We start from the raw sequence: 14687 nt of genomic DNA on the forward strand, positions 1-14687 counted from the left end.
GAGCAGAGCCCAGACTTGGGCTCGGTCTGGGAGGAAATGGATCCTCTCTCGGGGCTGGAGTAACACCACCAGTTTGTGGGCTGCGAGCTGCAGCCTGGGGGACAGCAAGCTAAAGGAAAAACACTTTATTTCCCCTGATCCTCCCAAGTGCCAGCCCAGAGGGGACATACACCCCTCAGATGGGGATACCCCTGAGCTGGGGACACCCCTGTGCTGGGGACACCCCTGAGCTGGGGACACCCTGAGCTGGGGACACCCTTCAACTGGGGACACCCCTGTGCTGGGACACCCTGAGCTGGGACACCCCTGAGCTGGGGACACCCCTGTGCTCCTCCTGCCCACCCCACGCTGCAGAGCCCGCTGCCTCTGGGGCTGAGCCTCCCCAGGGACAGGGACAGGGACAGCCTCAGTGGCTGCTGTCCTGCCGTGCCCCCTCCCCAGGGCCCTCCCCAAGCCTTGCCTGTATTTATTGGCCCCTGTGGACCCCCCCTGTCCCGGGAGCCCCCCGAAGCCAAGGCCAAGTGAAAGCTGCACTAGGACGTGCGTGAATGACGTATCTTTGGGTTTGTTTGTCGTCTTTGTTTTTGGGTATGTTGTTCTTTTTTTTTTTTTTAATATAAATATTCTGGTTTTGTATTTTTGTATATTTTAATCTTTAAGAAAAGGAAAAAAATGAAAAAAGAAAAAAAAAAAGGAGAGAAAGGACATAATTCCTGCAATTTATTCTCAGGTATTCGAGCAATCTCAGGGATAAAATGCCTCTGTAGCCCAGTGCTGGACAGAGAGGAGGGTTTTTTCTAACAGCACAAAGAAATGATGAAGCTTGTATTGGAAGTGTAGATCTACCTCACTGGATGTTTGCTAGGTGGGCTGACGTGTTGTCGAGCTTTTCAAATGTGTTTTTTGCTATGTTTGGGATTTGTTTCCTTTGTAACTGTATTGTAGTGGTCTCTTTCCCTTCCCCATGCACTGGTGGAGGCGTTTGGGTCTGTGGATCTGTGTGTGGGGATGGAGAAGCCAGGCAGTGCCACGGGCAGGGAACAGGGGCTAGAGCCCCTGCCAGCCCCCAGCTCCTGAATTCCTCCCAGCCTGGTGCTTTGGGGCCTGTGCTCTGTTTCTCTCTCCTGTTGACTCTCCAGCTGATGGAACACTCCAGTGCACCCCGTGCCTGAGTCCTCCTGCTGCCCGTGGGCTGGGATGTCACACAGGCTCCCAGCAGGCTGGTGGGCCAGGATGGGGGTCCCAGCCCCATGCAGGGGGACAGAGGGAGAGCAGACAGTGACCAGGGAGTGTTGGGAGACAGGGTTACCCTCAGTACCTGCCCCTCCTCACCCTCCAGCTCAGGGCTGGCTGTCCTTGGCCTCCTGGCACAGGGCAGGTGCAACTGCTCCATCCTTTTCTCCTTCCTGGCCTCCCTCCAATGCTGACTCCCCACGGCTAGGAGAATCTCTGGGGTATGAACACTCCTCTCGCAGCCCAGGGGCTGGCTGGAGCCTTCCCAGGGAGGGTGTCCAGCCGTGGGCACGTTTTCTGCTGGGTTTTAGTAGCAGTAGGTTTAGCTGTGGGGCAGGGCTGCATCAGACAGGAGCACCCACTCCGTGCCCAGGGCTGGGGGACTCTGGGGGACTCGCTGAGGCTGCCCAGAGACCCCCCAGCTCGTGGGCCTTGAGGGGGATGGAGAGCAGCCCCCAGCTGCTCCCTGCCCCGCTCCCGTAGTTTAGGGTGAGGTGGTGGGCTCTTCTTGGGAGAGGGGGGAAGGACTTTTTATTTTTTGACTAGCAACGGGATCTGTACAAAACTGCTTCAGGAAAACAGCTTTAGTCTGACGGGGTAAATGCAATAGAGCCTTGGGGGTGGCTCTTGGCCTCCCCCCGGCACCTCGGCTGTGCCAGGGAAACTGCTGCCCCCCAATCCCTGTATCTGCCCCCCCAATCCCTGTATCTGCCCCCCAATCCCTGTATCTGCCCCCCTAATCCCTGTATCTGCCCCCCAATCCCTGTATCTGCCCCCTCACCCCTGTATCTGCCCCCTCACCCCTGTATCTGCCCCCCTCACCCCTGTATTTCTCCCCCTCATTCCTGTCTATCCTCAAGGATCATGTAGGACCTTCCCCCCCCTGCTCCCACTCTAATGGTTTGGTGATTTCTCTGTCAGATGTCTAGTGTGTGTAAATACCTCTGTAAACCTTTCCACCTTCTCTCAGTATTCTCCTTGGTTATTGTTTACAAAAATAAGAGGAAAAAAAAAAAAGAAAAAAAAGGAAAAAAAATATAAAATATCCAAAGCATCTACTAGGTTATGGAGCAGGGAGATGGATGTGGGAGCTCTGTAACCATCCCTGCCCCGGGCAAAGCAAACAGGGAATCACTCAGCTTTCCCCCAGGGTGCTGGGATCTAAGAAAACAGGGATTTTTATCTGTGCTGGGAAGCCACGCTGGAGGAGATGGGATTGATTCTCATCTCCTGGTGTTGGCCATTGTGGCTCTTCCCTTCTGCTGACAATAATTAACTAAATTGCTGCATCACGGCCCACCCTGCCCACGGGCACTATGCATGAGGGGACAGGCAGGGAGGAAGGGGCACGCTCAGGGTCCCGCTGCGACACGGGAGTGTTTGAATGTATCAGAAATAAAACAAAGACACCCTCGAAAGGGGGTGCCTGCCCTGGGGCGAAAGCCTTGAGTCCCAAAAAATGTCCACGAGGAGACGGAAGAATGTAATCCATGTTTACTGCTAGCAACCAAAGCGTTGGTGTCCAACCCGTGAAGTTTTACGGGGCGGGAGGGAGGGGATGTGGGGGAATGTGTGTGTGTGGGGGGCTCAGGGTGACCCCTGAGCAGTTACTCACGCTTCCCAAAGACATTTCCTGCCGGAGTCCCTGCAGCCACATCCTCAGCTCCTGCTGCTGCAGGTTTCCCCCTCCCTTCTGCTCGTTTTATTTTTGTTTTTATACCAACTATGTAAAATGTGGGGTTTTTTTTTTTCTTTTCTGGAAAAAAAAAAAATTAATAAAGACCATGGGCAATGGCTGCTGGTGATGTTCTGTGTGTGGTTTATTTGTGTTTTCCCCCCTGGGGTTGAGGAGCCCAGATCCCAAATGGGGGGACCAGGGCAGGGGGCTGTGCTGGGACCACAGCCCACCTCCCCTGCAGCCCCCAAAAGTGCCCCAGACCGCTTTGGGTGGAAGGGCCATTACAGCCCACCCAACAATCCCACCCGTGCCGTGGCAGGGACATCTTCCCTATCCCAGGCCGCTCCAAGCCCCCATGTCCAGCCTGGCCTGGGACACTTCCAGGGATCCAAGGGCAGCCACAGCTGCTCTGGGCACCCCCACGCTCCCAAAGGGAGAATTTCCTGCCAATCCACGCTGCCCTGTGTCCCTCTGAAGCCATTCCCCGCGTGCTGTCCCTCCCCATCGCCCCCTCCCCTCACAGCTCCCGGGCCGCCATCTTCCCCTCCCCTCACGGCGCCCCCCCTGCCCACGCGCGGGCCGGCCCCCGCCACGCCCCGTCCGGCGCGCGCTCCCCCGTGTGACGTAAGCGGAAGGGCACGTCACCGTCCGGCGGAGGCTGAGGCGGCGCCGCCGGGGCAGGTACCGGGACCGGGACCGGGATCGGGGGGACCGGGACGGACCGGGGAGAGCCGGGGCTGACCGGGCACGACGGGCGCCTGGAGGGCGGGCGGGCTGTGTCTCTTTCTGCCGTGTCCCTCCCCCCGGCGGCCGTGTCCCTCCCCTCACGGAGCGGCGGAGGCCTGAGGGATGCCCCGTCCCCACCGTGCGCTTCCCGCCCGGGAGGGCCCGGGGGGCTCCCGGGAGCGGAGGCGCCCGCAGGGTCTGGGTGTGCGCGCCGCTCTCGGCCGGCTCCGCTCGCTGCCGGCGGCGAGACGGGGTCGCGGGGGCTGGAACGGCCGGCCGGCCCGGGGAGCGGGCACGGCCCTCTCGGAAGGGCGTTCGGCGGCAGCGCGGGGGCACACCGCGCCGGAAGGGCCGGCCGCCGTTAGCCGGGCGTTAGCGGCCCGCGGTGGCGCTGGGTGAGCCCTGCCCGAGCCCTGCGATAGCAGCCCGAGGTTCGGCCGTCCCCTGCCCTGATGTTTGTGGCCGTGGCTGTGGGTAGGGATCCCCTCCTGAGGGAGGAGGCCGAGAAGGCCCACACGGAGAATGAACTGACGAGTGTAACTCGGTCTGCTGCTGCCCCTGCATGGTGGGATGGAGTCCAGGCCGCTGGGTCTGGGCTGTTTGTGCTGGGCTGGGTCTGTACGAACCAGTCCTGCAGGCTGCAGCGCTCGGGAATGGTTTTCCTTGCACCAGTGGGTGCAGAATCCACTCTGATGACACAGCTGGAAAATTCCAGAACCTGTTTCTGAGCTTCCCCACTGCCTGTTTATCAAAGGACTCGCACAGACAACGTAAAGGGCTCCAGAGCAGCAAGTCAGAGCTGACTTTCCCAGGTGGTTTGTTTGCTTTGGGCTCAAACACCTTTAACCCCTTTATTTTCATCTTCCCTTTAATAAAGGAAAGGCGCTCTCAATAAAAAAATGTCGTGGATCAGAGAGGGCGAGCTGACCATCATAGAGAGGTTCTGTGCCAACATCATTAAGGTAAGGGAAAGATTTGGGTGGATTTTGTACTGAAGAGCTGGCAGGTTCTTCAGGGTGGAACTGTCTTGGCTGCAGTGCTCTGGAAAGGGAGAGTTGCTGACAAGACTGCGTTTAGTGCTGGCACTGGATGTGCATCCCTAAACTCCATCCCAGGGTGGGAGATTGCTTAGGCTTAGCCTTGCAAATGAGCAGGATGCAGGCAGTGCTTGCCAATAAGGATCTCTGCCCTGGCTGAGGAAGGCAAGGCATGGGAAGGAGGGAGAGAAGAGAGAGAAGGAGTTGAAGGAATGAAACTGAGTATTGGAACAAAAACTCACCAGTTCCAGGAAATTCCTTGCTCAGGATTGAGACTGGTGGCGCTGCCCTAGTGAGGTCAGTGGAAAGGAATACTCCTGTTTGTCGGGGGATGTCTTGTGGCCTTTGCTTGTGTTCTCTGAAGGTAACTGTGTCTGTGAAAAGGCCCTTGAGCTCTGAAATAAAAAATGCAGCATAAAGGCCTGTGTGCCCCCTCCCTGGCTGTGGCAGCACTGAGCTCCTGAGCACTGCAGCTCTGTCCTGAGGGAAATGGGGAGGGCAGAGCTGCCTTTCAGCTGTCAGCACTGTCTCTTTGGAGACCCCAAACTGGGCTTGGCAAGGAGAAAACCAGCACCCTGCTCATTCCAGCTGCAGGAGACAGCACTGCAGCCCTGGGAGCACACTGGGGACGGGGCTGAGCTCTCCCTGGGGACAGCCCTGCTGACCTGCTGCTCTCCTGTGCTTCTCCCTGTCTGCAGGCAGGGCCAATGCCCAAGCACGTTGCCTTCATCATGGATGGCAATCGCCGCTATGCCCAGAAGTGTCACGTGGAGAGGCAGCAGGGACATTCCCAAGGCTTTGATAAGCTGGCACAGGTGGGGAGGATGTGTTCTGCCTTTGTGTGGTGGGAGTTTGAGCTGGGTTTGATGCTGGACTGGTGTCCTGTGTTCCTTCTCTTCACTCTTCCTGTGCTTGGAGCTGCTGTTCGTCATCAGGATTCACAACTTCAGCTCCTCCCTCTCTGTGTTATCTTGCAGAGTCATTCTATTCAGCTGTTTTTCCTTCTGTTTGTCCTCAATTAAAATATCTACCTTACAGATCCCAAGGCTTTTATTTCTGTGAAACAGGTTGACTTTTTCTGAAAAGGTTTTGAAAAGTGCAGTATGATATAATTTATGGTGCTTTTCCTGGCTGGATGAGTCCCCTGTGATGGATTCTCATCCTCAGGTAGTGATATTTTCCTCCTGTTCTTTAATATGAATCTGAAATTCACATCTAGGGGTTCCGTATTTTTGATAGTCGGTTCTTTTGATCCAGTCCTGGCCTGGTGGGAGGCCACAGGAAGGTTTCACATGGAGCAGTTGTGTCCTGCTGGCCTGATGGTTACATTTTGTCTTGTTGCAGACCCTGCGGTGGTGCCTGAACCTGGGCATTCGGGAGGTGACAGTTTATGCCTTCAGCATCGAGAACTTCAAACGCTCCAAGGAGGAGGTGGATGGGCTCATGGACCTGGCCAGACAGAAGTTCAGCCGCCTCCTGGAGGAGCAGTAAGAGCCCCCCACGTGTGTCCCACGGGTGGAACTGGGCCAGGACACAAGGAATGGCAGGGATGTTCCAGGTTGTGAGAATGGGTTCATGAGGAGAGCCTTCCCCACGTGCAGTCAGAGACTGGAGGGGCTGTGCCTGCCTGGGGGGGTGTACAGCTCTGTGCATGCACGCTCCCCCTGCACATCAGATTTGGGACAACTGTGCCGTCCAAACCATGGGGACGAGGACAGCTTTCAGATAAACACAGAGTGACAGATGTTGTTTTCATGAAATATCAAAGCTCTGTCTTAATTTTTGGTTAGTTAGAGGTGACCAGAGCCTATGGTTGTACTCTGAGCCCCCACAGGTAGGGATGCCTAGTCTGTGATCACGTCCTGGTCCTTTGGTAATGTCTGTACCTCAGGAACTGGAGTGGGGAGTGATCACTGTGCCTTTGTGGAATGGTTTGGGATGATCAAATCTCAGCCAGTTTGGCACACCTGAAAAGCATTTGGTGGTTTTGCCTTTCTCCAGTTCCCAGCTTTGCTGAAGCTGTGGGTGGATGTTGGCCCTGGTGCAGTAGAGACTGATGTGTTTTCTGTGGTCCCCACTGTGGTTGGGTGCAGGGAGAACCTGAAGAAGCACGGGGTGTGCATCCGTGTGCTCGGGGATCTGCCCCTCCTGCCCGTGGATATCCAGGAGCTGATTGCCCAGGCTGTGCTGGCAACCAGGAACTACAACAAGTGAGTGACACCCAGTTCAAAGAGCTGATAGCTCACGTCTTCCTCCTCTTCCTGAGGGCTGGGACTTGTCAGACAGGCTACACCTCTTTTTTCTTCTTGGTCCTACAAGCACACATCACTGTCGTGTGCTGGGCCCTCCCAGGATGAGCCTCTCACAGCTTTTCCTCTGTGCAGGTGCTTTCTGAATGTCTGCTTCGCTTACACTTCGAGACATGAGATCAGCAATGCTGTCAGGGAGATGGCCTGGGGGGTGGAGCAAGGACTGCTGGAGCCCAGGTAACTCTTGGCTTTCTGTGTGAGGCTTTTGGATGAATCCTGCCTGTCTTACCGCTCACACTGCATGAGAAACCTCTCAGAAGCCAAGTGGCTTTTAAATAGATCTCATTAAACCAGTGTGACTGGAACAAATGACTTAAAGTTACTATGCAATGTTTGGCTTTTATTATTTCAGTTACCATGGTGATAGATACACAACCAAGGCAGAAGAGAGATTAGGTCTGTGTCTTAAGTTAGTTTAAATGTGAAGGCAGATTTTATGCCACAACAATTGGCTGCTTGGCTGACAGTCTTAGCTATGAGGTCAAACAACAGATGAATCATGAATGCTGCACTGTTCCTCCACCCTGAAGGAGAAGGAATAGTTATACTCTGCTCCCTGCTGCAGATGGAAGCCCTCACAGTCTGCTTCCACCACTGTGTTATGTTTCAAAGAGCATGGAGTGGGATGCTCTGGGGGCTGAAATAGCATTTGGAATAGGCTGTGGAGCAGACAGCAGTGTCTAAAAGAAGCAAGTCGATGGCTCACTATGGTTCAGCTCCACCACCCAGTTTTAACTTGCATCCCTGAGTTTACAGAAAACCCCTTAAATCTGGTTTGTGGCACATCCATCAGGTCAGGAAGGGTGTGTGATGAGCTGTGTCTCTTTCAGTGACGTGTCTGAGTCGCTGCTGGATAAGTGTCTGTACACCAACAACTCCCCCGACCCTGACCTGCTGATAAGAACCTCTGGAGAGGTTCGCCTCAGTGACTTCTTGCTCTGGCAGGTAAAGTCTCTGTTCTCTCCTTGGGATAGTCCATCTTTGCCTCAGAGGGTGCTGGTGTTCCACTGACTCCAGGTGCAAGCAGGTGTGAGGGCTCTGAATCTCCTTCTGCTGGGGCCAGGTAACTTCCAGGATGCACTGAGTGCTGGGGCACCTCTGAGAAATCTGGTTCTGGCAGATCTGTGTTTGCCAAAAATCATGAATTCTCATCCTTTGCTCCTCTCCTCACCTTTAGATAATTTCTTGTTTGTAGGGAACGTTTGAGTGGAGTTGCCTCAGCTGGAGCTCACATGTTATTTTATATGTACAATTTGGAGCCAAAACCCAATTGCCTTTAGGCAACCACATCAAATGATTCCCATTCCAAATTATCTAATTGGCAAGTTCTCAGAAGTTGTCTGGCCTGAACTGTGCTTACCTACCAAGGCATCCCCTCTCCTCCCCCTATTTTTGGGCACACCTCTACCCTGGGTGGTGTTGATGCTATGAAATAACACTTTGCTTGCTCCTCTCGGTGGTAGAGGAGTCCTGTTAAGTGTTGGATTGTTTTAGCAGTCATCATAGGAACATATTTATCCCAAACTGTGAGGAACTTGGTGGCAAAAATAGGTTTTGACTTGAAATCTTTCATCATCCAGCTCAAGGATATCTTCAGTGCACCACAACTCTTGGCTTCATTAAGTAGTTTAAATGCCATGAGTGGGCAGTAAGGAATATCATGAGATGTCATTTGAAGAATGGCTTAAATGTCATGTCCTGGTCCTCAGTTCAACTGTTATTCCCTTAGCCTTTGGTACTCCAGTGTTGCTATTTTAGGTTTTTTATAAGTCTGTGATGCTTAAGCTATTAAAAATACCTCTCTGAAGACCAACACAGCAGTAGAAAGAATTCTGCTGATGCTGGAGTGGATGACTGGTGTCCCAGCATTGAAAACAAATTAGAAGGACTGTACATTCTGCAATTTCAGGCTCTCCTAGCTGGTTTTTTCCTCACTTTAAGTAGAATCTGATAACACAGCCTAGGTAAAACCTTTGTGGGGAAAGTTGCATTTTAATGGGTTTTTCTGTTACTCAATGATTAAATTGTTGGTGATCTTGCTTTCTGCAGACATCCCATTCATGCCTGGTGTTTCAGTCAGTCTTGTGGCCAGAATATTCCTTTTGGAACTTGTGTGAAGCTATCCTTCAGTTCCAGATGAACTACAGTGCTCTACAGGTAAGGGAGCCCTGGGGAAGTGGAAAGCCCAGCCCCATGTGTTACCTGCACAGCAGCTGGAGTTCAGGTGAGAGGCTGCAAAGGGGGAGCAGTGGTTGTTAGTTAAGATCTTGTTTCAGTAGCAGCTCATGTGTTGCCCCTCCTGTACCCCTGTGGCTTGTTACAACGTCTTGGTGTGTGGCCAGACTCCTCTACTTTCAGCAAGATCTCCCAAGTCAGCGCTGTCTCTGTTCCTCATTGCTCATTCCAGCAGCTGGAACATCTGTCCCAGGGCTCACACACCCAGTGAGCACTGCTGCTCTGCCACAGGGTGAAATCTGCACTCACACTGCAGGCAGTACTCACATGCTCTTCCTCTAACTCCACTGTTGTTTTTAGGGTTGTTACAAGTGGGTGCAGAGTTTCCCTTCTGGGAGCTGAAATGAGGCAGCCTGAGCTGGGAGTCTGTGGACAAGTGTCCTCTTTCTGGTGGGTCCAGATGTACCTGCTGAAGGGATTGTTCCTATTGCTCACTGACATTGTTCCTCTCCTTTTAGATCTGTTGCTGTGAGCTCTCCCTGACCTGGTTCTGATACAGCTGGCCAACTCAGTAGTGAGATAGCAGTTTGGCTATTTTTAAGCAAAACAAGTGTGGGAGCTGGAACTCTTGATGGAGGAATGTGGGGGGCAGCAGCTGGTGGCACAGAGGCAGCAGTGACTGCCAAAAGGACCTCAGGGTGGCAGCTCTTCATCCTCACCACATCTTGCTGCTCAGTGTGTCTGTTCCTTAATTATTTGGGTCCTCTTTTTAAAAACAGGCATTACATTGCCCTTTTCTACCTTCAGGGACCTTGCTCACCCCTTAGAGTTGTCAAAGAGATTATAGCCAGTTGAGGTTATGGCTGAATTTAATCAAGTGCAGCCAGTCTGGCAGCATCCAAACTCTCCATGTCCTTAACCTCTTTTGTTCCTATTTCTGGCCCAAGTCTGCCCTTTTCCTACCAGCAATTCATTGTATTAGTACAACTAATGGCAGTTCACCTTCTGCATGAAGAGAGAAGCAAAAAAGGCAGTAGTGTTTGTCATTGCCATGAGCTTGGCCTCTGTCTGGAACAGTAAGGTCACTGTTCTGACTTTGCTCCTGGTGCTGGTTTCTGACAGGCAACAAATGCAGCTTCTGTTCCCAGCTATTCTCATCTTTTCTTAGTTCTGGTTGGTGGCTGGATGTGTTCATGCCATGCTATTATCAAGGTTTCTCATTGTCCACATTTGTCCTCTGGTCAGTTTTCTCCCTGTAAGAGCCACTTTGCAGTGTCTGAGGCTGCTCTTTTTTTCCAGGGAACCCTCACAATTGTGCAAAGGGAGGGCTTCTCCCTCAGAGGAACTGAGATCTAGGAGCTGGATCTTTTAAAATTTAAAATAGGTGATCTGGAAACCCAAAAGAGGTCACAAAGCAAATTCTCTTGGTGGAAGGGTTGCTGTCAGTGAGGATGGTGAGGCTGGGGGGGACTTGCTGAGAAGCCAGGATGTTTTACAGCAGCTGTGTCTGCTTTGGGAATGGGCTGCTGCTTTTGGATGTGGATGGGCAGCAGGATGGAAGGGGTGATGAGGTACAGAAACCCCCTCCTTGATTTGGAGGCATTGGATAAAAGATATCCTCCTTCCATCAGCTCAAATAGCACCAGTTTCAACGGCTGCCATTTTATTTCCCAGCTGGTTGTTGCTCTCCATGGAGTCCCAGCATCAGCTGGACCCTGCTTTTGGTAGCTGGTAGATCTTGGGAAGGAGTGCAGGGCTTGTTGGCTGGCCAGCCTGCCCCTGCAGGGGTGAGCTGAGCCTTTTCTGGGCAATAAACAGAATTGCACCTTGAGGGATTGGATCTCCTGCTCAGCGGGCTGATGATGATCCTTGCAGTTCAAGTCAGCCCTGGAGTGCATCCATTCAGTGGGTTTGCTGGGGATATTTCTGCTCACACTGCCAGCACAACAAAAGCTAATTTCCAGAGCTATAGCTGCCTTGGGCTCAGGAAGTGTGGGGATGAGTGAGTCAGGCTCTCATTACTGTAATTATTCTTCTTGCTTGTTTGAAAGACCAGCACTTCCCAAGTGTGTGTGTCACTTTATGTCACAGTGACCAGTTTTACAGTTTTTAAAAATAGAACCTCAATATTCCTGCCTGCTGATGTGTGTTTTGCTGTTGGAAGCTGCAGGCCAGGATGTGTGCAATAAGGAGAAATCTAAAAGTGATGTTCTACAACAAAACATTTCAAATACTTGAAGGGTAGACGAGGATGGCTCCTGCCTTTGCCTTTCTCCTGCTGTGTCTCAAGCCAGTACACCCTTATATCACAGAAATTTGGGAATGCTGAGCTTATTCCTGCTTTTGTTTTAAAGCTGATTAGCTCAATACTGGATCATCTCAAAGAATTGCCCTATAAGTCATGGTTTGGAATCCCCTAAAACCTTTCAGCAGCCAGGGGAATAGGATAAAAAATGCTGTGATAACACTGGTGAGTTGGATAGGAGTGTGCACATCTGGGGTTCAGGAGTTCTCCTGTAGCTGCTCCTCTCTGATTCCAATATCTGAGGGTTTTCACACAATCTGTCCTGACTTTTATCTGTTCTGACTAGGAGTTAATGCCCTGAGCAGAGCTGTGTCTTGGAGGCAAGGCCCAGGAGGGTATCCCTGTACTTTTTGAGCAGGCTGCCTCAAGGTGGAAGAGGCAGAGCCAGAGTGCACCTGCAGATCCACGGCTGGGCAGAGGCTGTTTGTCCCCCTGTCCCACAGGTGAGCTGAGAGCCTGCTAAGGCGCTAACACTCCTGCTTTTCACTCCAGAAGGCCAGAGACTCCTACCTGGAGGAGAGGAGGCGACAGCAGCTGGAGAGGGACCAGGCTTACGTGACCCAGAAGCTGCAGCAGGAGGGCTGCGTGTCCCACGGAGACTCGCGGCGCCGGCGCACGCTGCTGCAGAAGTGCACAGCCCTGAGGGAGGAGAGGATCCAGGGCTTCCTGCAGGCCCTGGAGCACAAGAGAGCAGACTTCTTGGAGAGACTGTGCCCCGTGTCTGCGTGACACAGGTGCTGGCTCTGGGGAACACAGCCTGCAGAGCCAGCAGCTGCTGCCACCGGGACTGGCTCAGCGGGGTCCTGCCCTGGCAGCTCCTGTCCTGCTGGCCCTGCCCCAGCAGGGATGGCTGCTGTGAACTCTCCTGGCCTGGGATGCTGCTGAGGAAGGTGGTGCCGTCCTGTGTCACCTCCCTGCCCTGGTGACAGATACCTGCACCCTGCTGGGTCTCTGCTGCTGGGCCCTTGGCAGGCCAGGTGTTCCGGTGACAAGAAGTTAACTGCAATGAGCCTCCTGCAGTTCTCTGACTGCTCCTGAGCTGGCCCAGCCACACCAGTCCTGTTAAATCAGTCTGGGCTCGGGTTCTTCCCATGGCTTTGCAGTAGGGACTGTCCTGTTGAGATGTCCTCTGCTGTCCCATCAGCTGAGCCCTGCTTTCTGCAGGGAGGGGATTGTGCCTGGTGTCAGGGGCATTCCCCACTGCCTGCTCCCTGAGAGCATCTTGTCTTTTCCCCACCTGGCTGCTGGGTGGGATGTATCCAATCCTGCTTTCCAGAGAGCTAAAGGAAGGGTTCCCAACCTTGCTGTAAGGAAAAAAAAGCTGCTCCAAAGCTTCAGCAGGTTCTGAGATGGCTCCTGAGCAGTGTGTTGGGGAAAACCCAGGTGCAGAAGGTCTTGGACCACACTGACCTTGGGAAAGGCTCTGAGCAGGCAGGAAAAAAGGATTGCTTGGGAATGAACCTTCTCAGGAAGGAAATTGGCTAAACAGGTGATGGCTACCGTATGCCAAACCCTCTGAGGGGGTTCCAGGGAATGAGGCTGGGCCTAATTCAGGAATCCAGTAGCCAAAACCAACCTCTGACCCCAGCCCAAATGGTTCAGAGGGGCAGTTGGACTGATACTAAAGGCAGTGACCAGAGCAGCTGTGGAGTATTGCTTGTTCTCAGTTTTCCATTGGCAGGGAGATGGACAAGCAGATTTCCAAGGCTGTTTCCATCTCTCATTCCTCCTGGTTTTCGTCCCCACCATCAAAATAACTGAAAATGTCTTGATTTTTGCTCCTGATGCACACACACGTGTGGCAGTACCAGCTGTTGCTGGGTTTTGAAGTGTTTCTTCTTACCTCCAGGTGAAAACCACAAAATGCAGATTGAACAGCCTTGTGAGTGCTGCACACTGAGCACTTGGCCTGTGATTGTGAAGAACTGTGTAGTCAAACTGGGAATAAAGTATATTCATACCAAAGTTATTTAAAAAATAACCTGAATGTTTAAAAGTATGTGGAGCTGCTTATTTTAAGGTGTGATGAAGCTGGAATCCAGGTTTAATATAATAATATTTAATCTGTGACAGACTCCTCATGTGATTCCTGCTAGCCTGGGAATGATTTGAAGGTTATTTTTACAGTGTAGTGTGAGCAGTTTGCTGATACCCCAAAGCCTGCCTGAGTGAAGCTGTGTGCAGGTTCCACCTCTTGTGTAAGTAACAAAGAGAATTTGGCTAAAAATGTGCTGAGATGATGAGGGCTGTTGATTTTAAACTTCTTTTGCTGTATTTTATTTTCTCCATGTTTCAGGAAGCTGTGGAAACAGTGTACTCTCCGTGAGATGGAAACTCTCCAGTCTGCTTTGCCAGGCTGATGGGGAGCCTCTTCTACTCAAAAAATGCATTTTTGCCTTAAGAAAAAAAAAAGTTTGCCATTGTGTTCTGACTCTACAGGTGACAAAAGCCACAGAGGTGGCTTTCCACAAAGTACAGGTGAGGTAAGTGAAGGATCTGGTTTATAAAATACTTGTTTGGAAAGTTTTAATCCATTTTATAAAAGGCATCACTGGAGTAGGGGAGGAGGAAGAGCCCTTCAAGCAGTGGCAAAAGGTTCCTGCTACCTGCCTTGGTACCTTTCACCTGCATCAGTTATTCCAGTAAATGCAATTGCAGGTATTTCCCCTGTGAGCCTGCCTTTGTTAGAGGGTGGGGATGAGTTACCAGGCAGACTCCAGACTTTGAGGAGTGCATCTTTCCAGTGAACCTGTGGGAGTAGAGCCACAGGCTTCTGTCAGTGAGAACTGAACCCCCATCATTAATTTATAGGGGCTGAAGATGGGGAAAGTCAGCATGGCTGGAAAAATGTGCAGCTGAGGTCTGAAAAAGCCTGAATGTACCTGGGCAGGGAAGGGGGGAAAGGCTGTTCCTTGGGGTGTTTTTCTGAATGAGGCTGAACTAAAAAGTGAAAAGTTCAGGGCACAGTGAAGCGGTGATGAAGATGTTTAGTTGGATTTATGGCACAGGGGCCGTGCCCGTGCCAGGTGTGAGGAATGTCCCCTCTTGGATGGAGCCCAACTTCCCGAGTCACTTGGCACCAGCAGCAGGTACCTGTGTGAATTGATTGAACGGCATTTTATCGCTTTTTAACATTTCTCTCTCTCCTTCCAGCAGAGCCGCCTCCTTTTCCGGACCCAGCTCTCCGCGCCTCCCGTGCTTCCCCCGGGAGGGGCCCCGCGGGG

At 52.4% G+C, this 14687-nt stretch overlaps 1 protein-coding gene across 1 annotated transcript; it reads left to right on the forward strand.

Moving 5' to 3' along the window:
* The first annotated feature begins 3545 nt into the window (after positions 1 to 3545).
* DHDDS (dehydrodolichyl diphosphate synthase subunit) lies at positions 3546 to 13488 on the forward strand. Its single transcript, XM_084222786.1, has 9 exons — positions 3546 to 3592; positions 4515 to 4599; positions 5373 to 5489; positions 6019 to 6161; positions 6768 to 6884; positions 7059 to 7160; positions 7814 to 7928; positions 9033 to 9140; positions 11956 to 13488. Exons 2-9 carry the CDS (start codon positions 4537 to 4539, stop codon positions 12190 to 12192), a joined length of 1002 nt encoding a protein of 333 aa, XP_084078912.1. The 5' UTR covers positions 3546 to 3592; positions 4515 to 4536; the 3' UTR covers positions 12193 to 13488.
* The last annotated feature ends 1199 nt before the right edge of the window (positions 13489 to 14687 follow it).

Source organism: Fringilla coelebs, assembly GCF_963513975.1.
Source record: "Fringilla coelebs genome assembly, chromosome: 28".
Lineage (NCBI taxonomy): Eukaryota > Metazoa > Chordata > Aves > Passeriformes > Fringillidae > Fringilla > Fringilla coelebs.

Bases quoted from the DNA above. Each gene is read 5' to 3' on its own strand.
- DHDDS (XM_084222786.1), top strand. From the start codon at position 4,537: ATGTCGTGGATCAGAGAGGGCGAGCTGACCATCATAGAGAGGTTCTGT. The intron at 4,600-5,372 runs GTAAGGGAAAGA...CCCTGTCTGCAG, and splicing joins TCTGTGCCAACATCATTAAG to GCAGGGCCAATGCCCAAGCA. The intron at 6,162-6,767 runs GTAAGAGCCCCC...GGTTGGGTGCAG, and splicing joins AGCCGCCTCCTGGAGGAGCA to GGAGAACCTGAAGAAGCACG.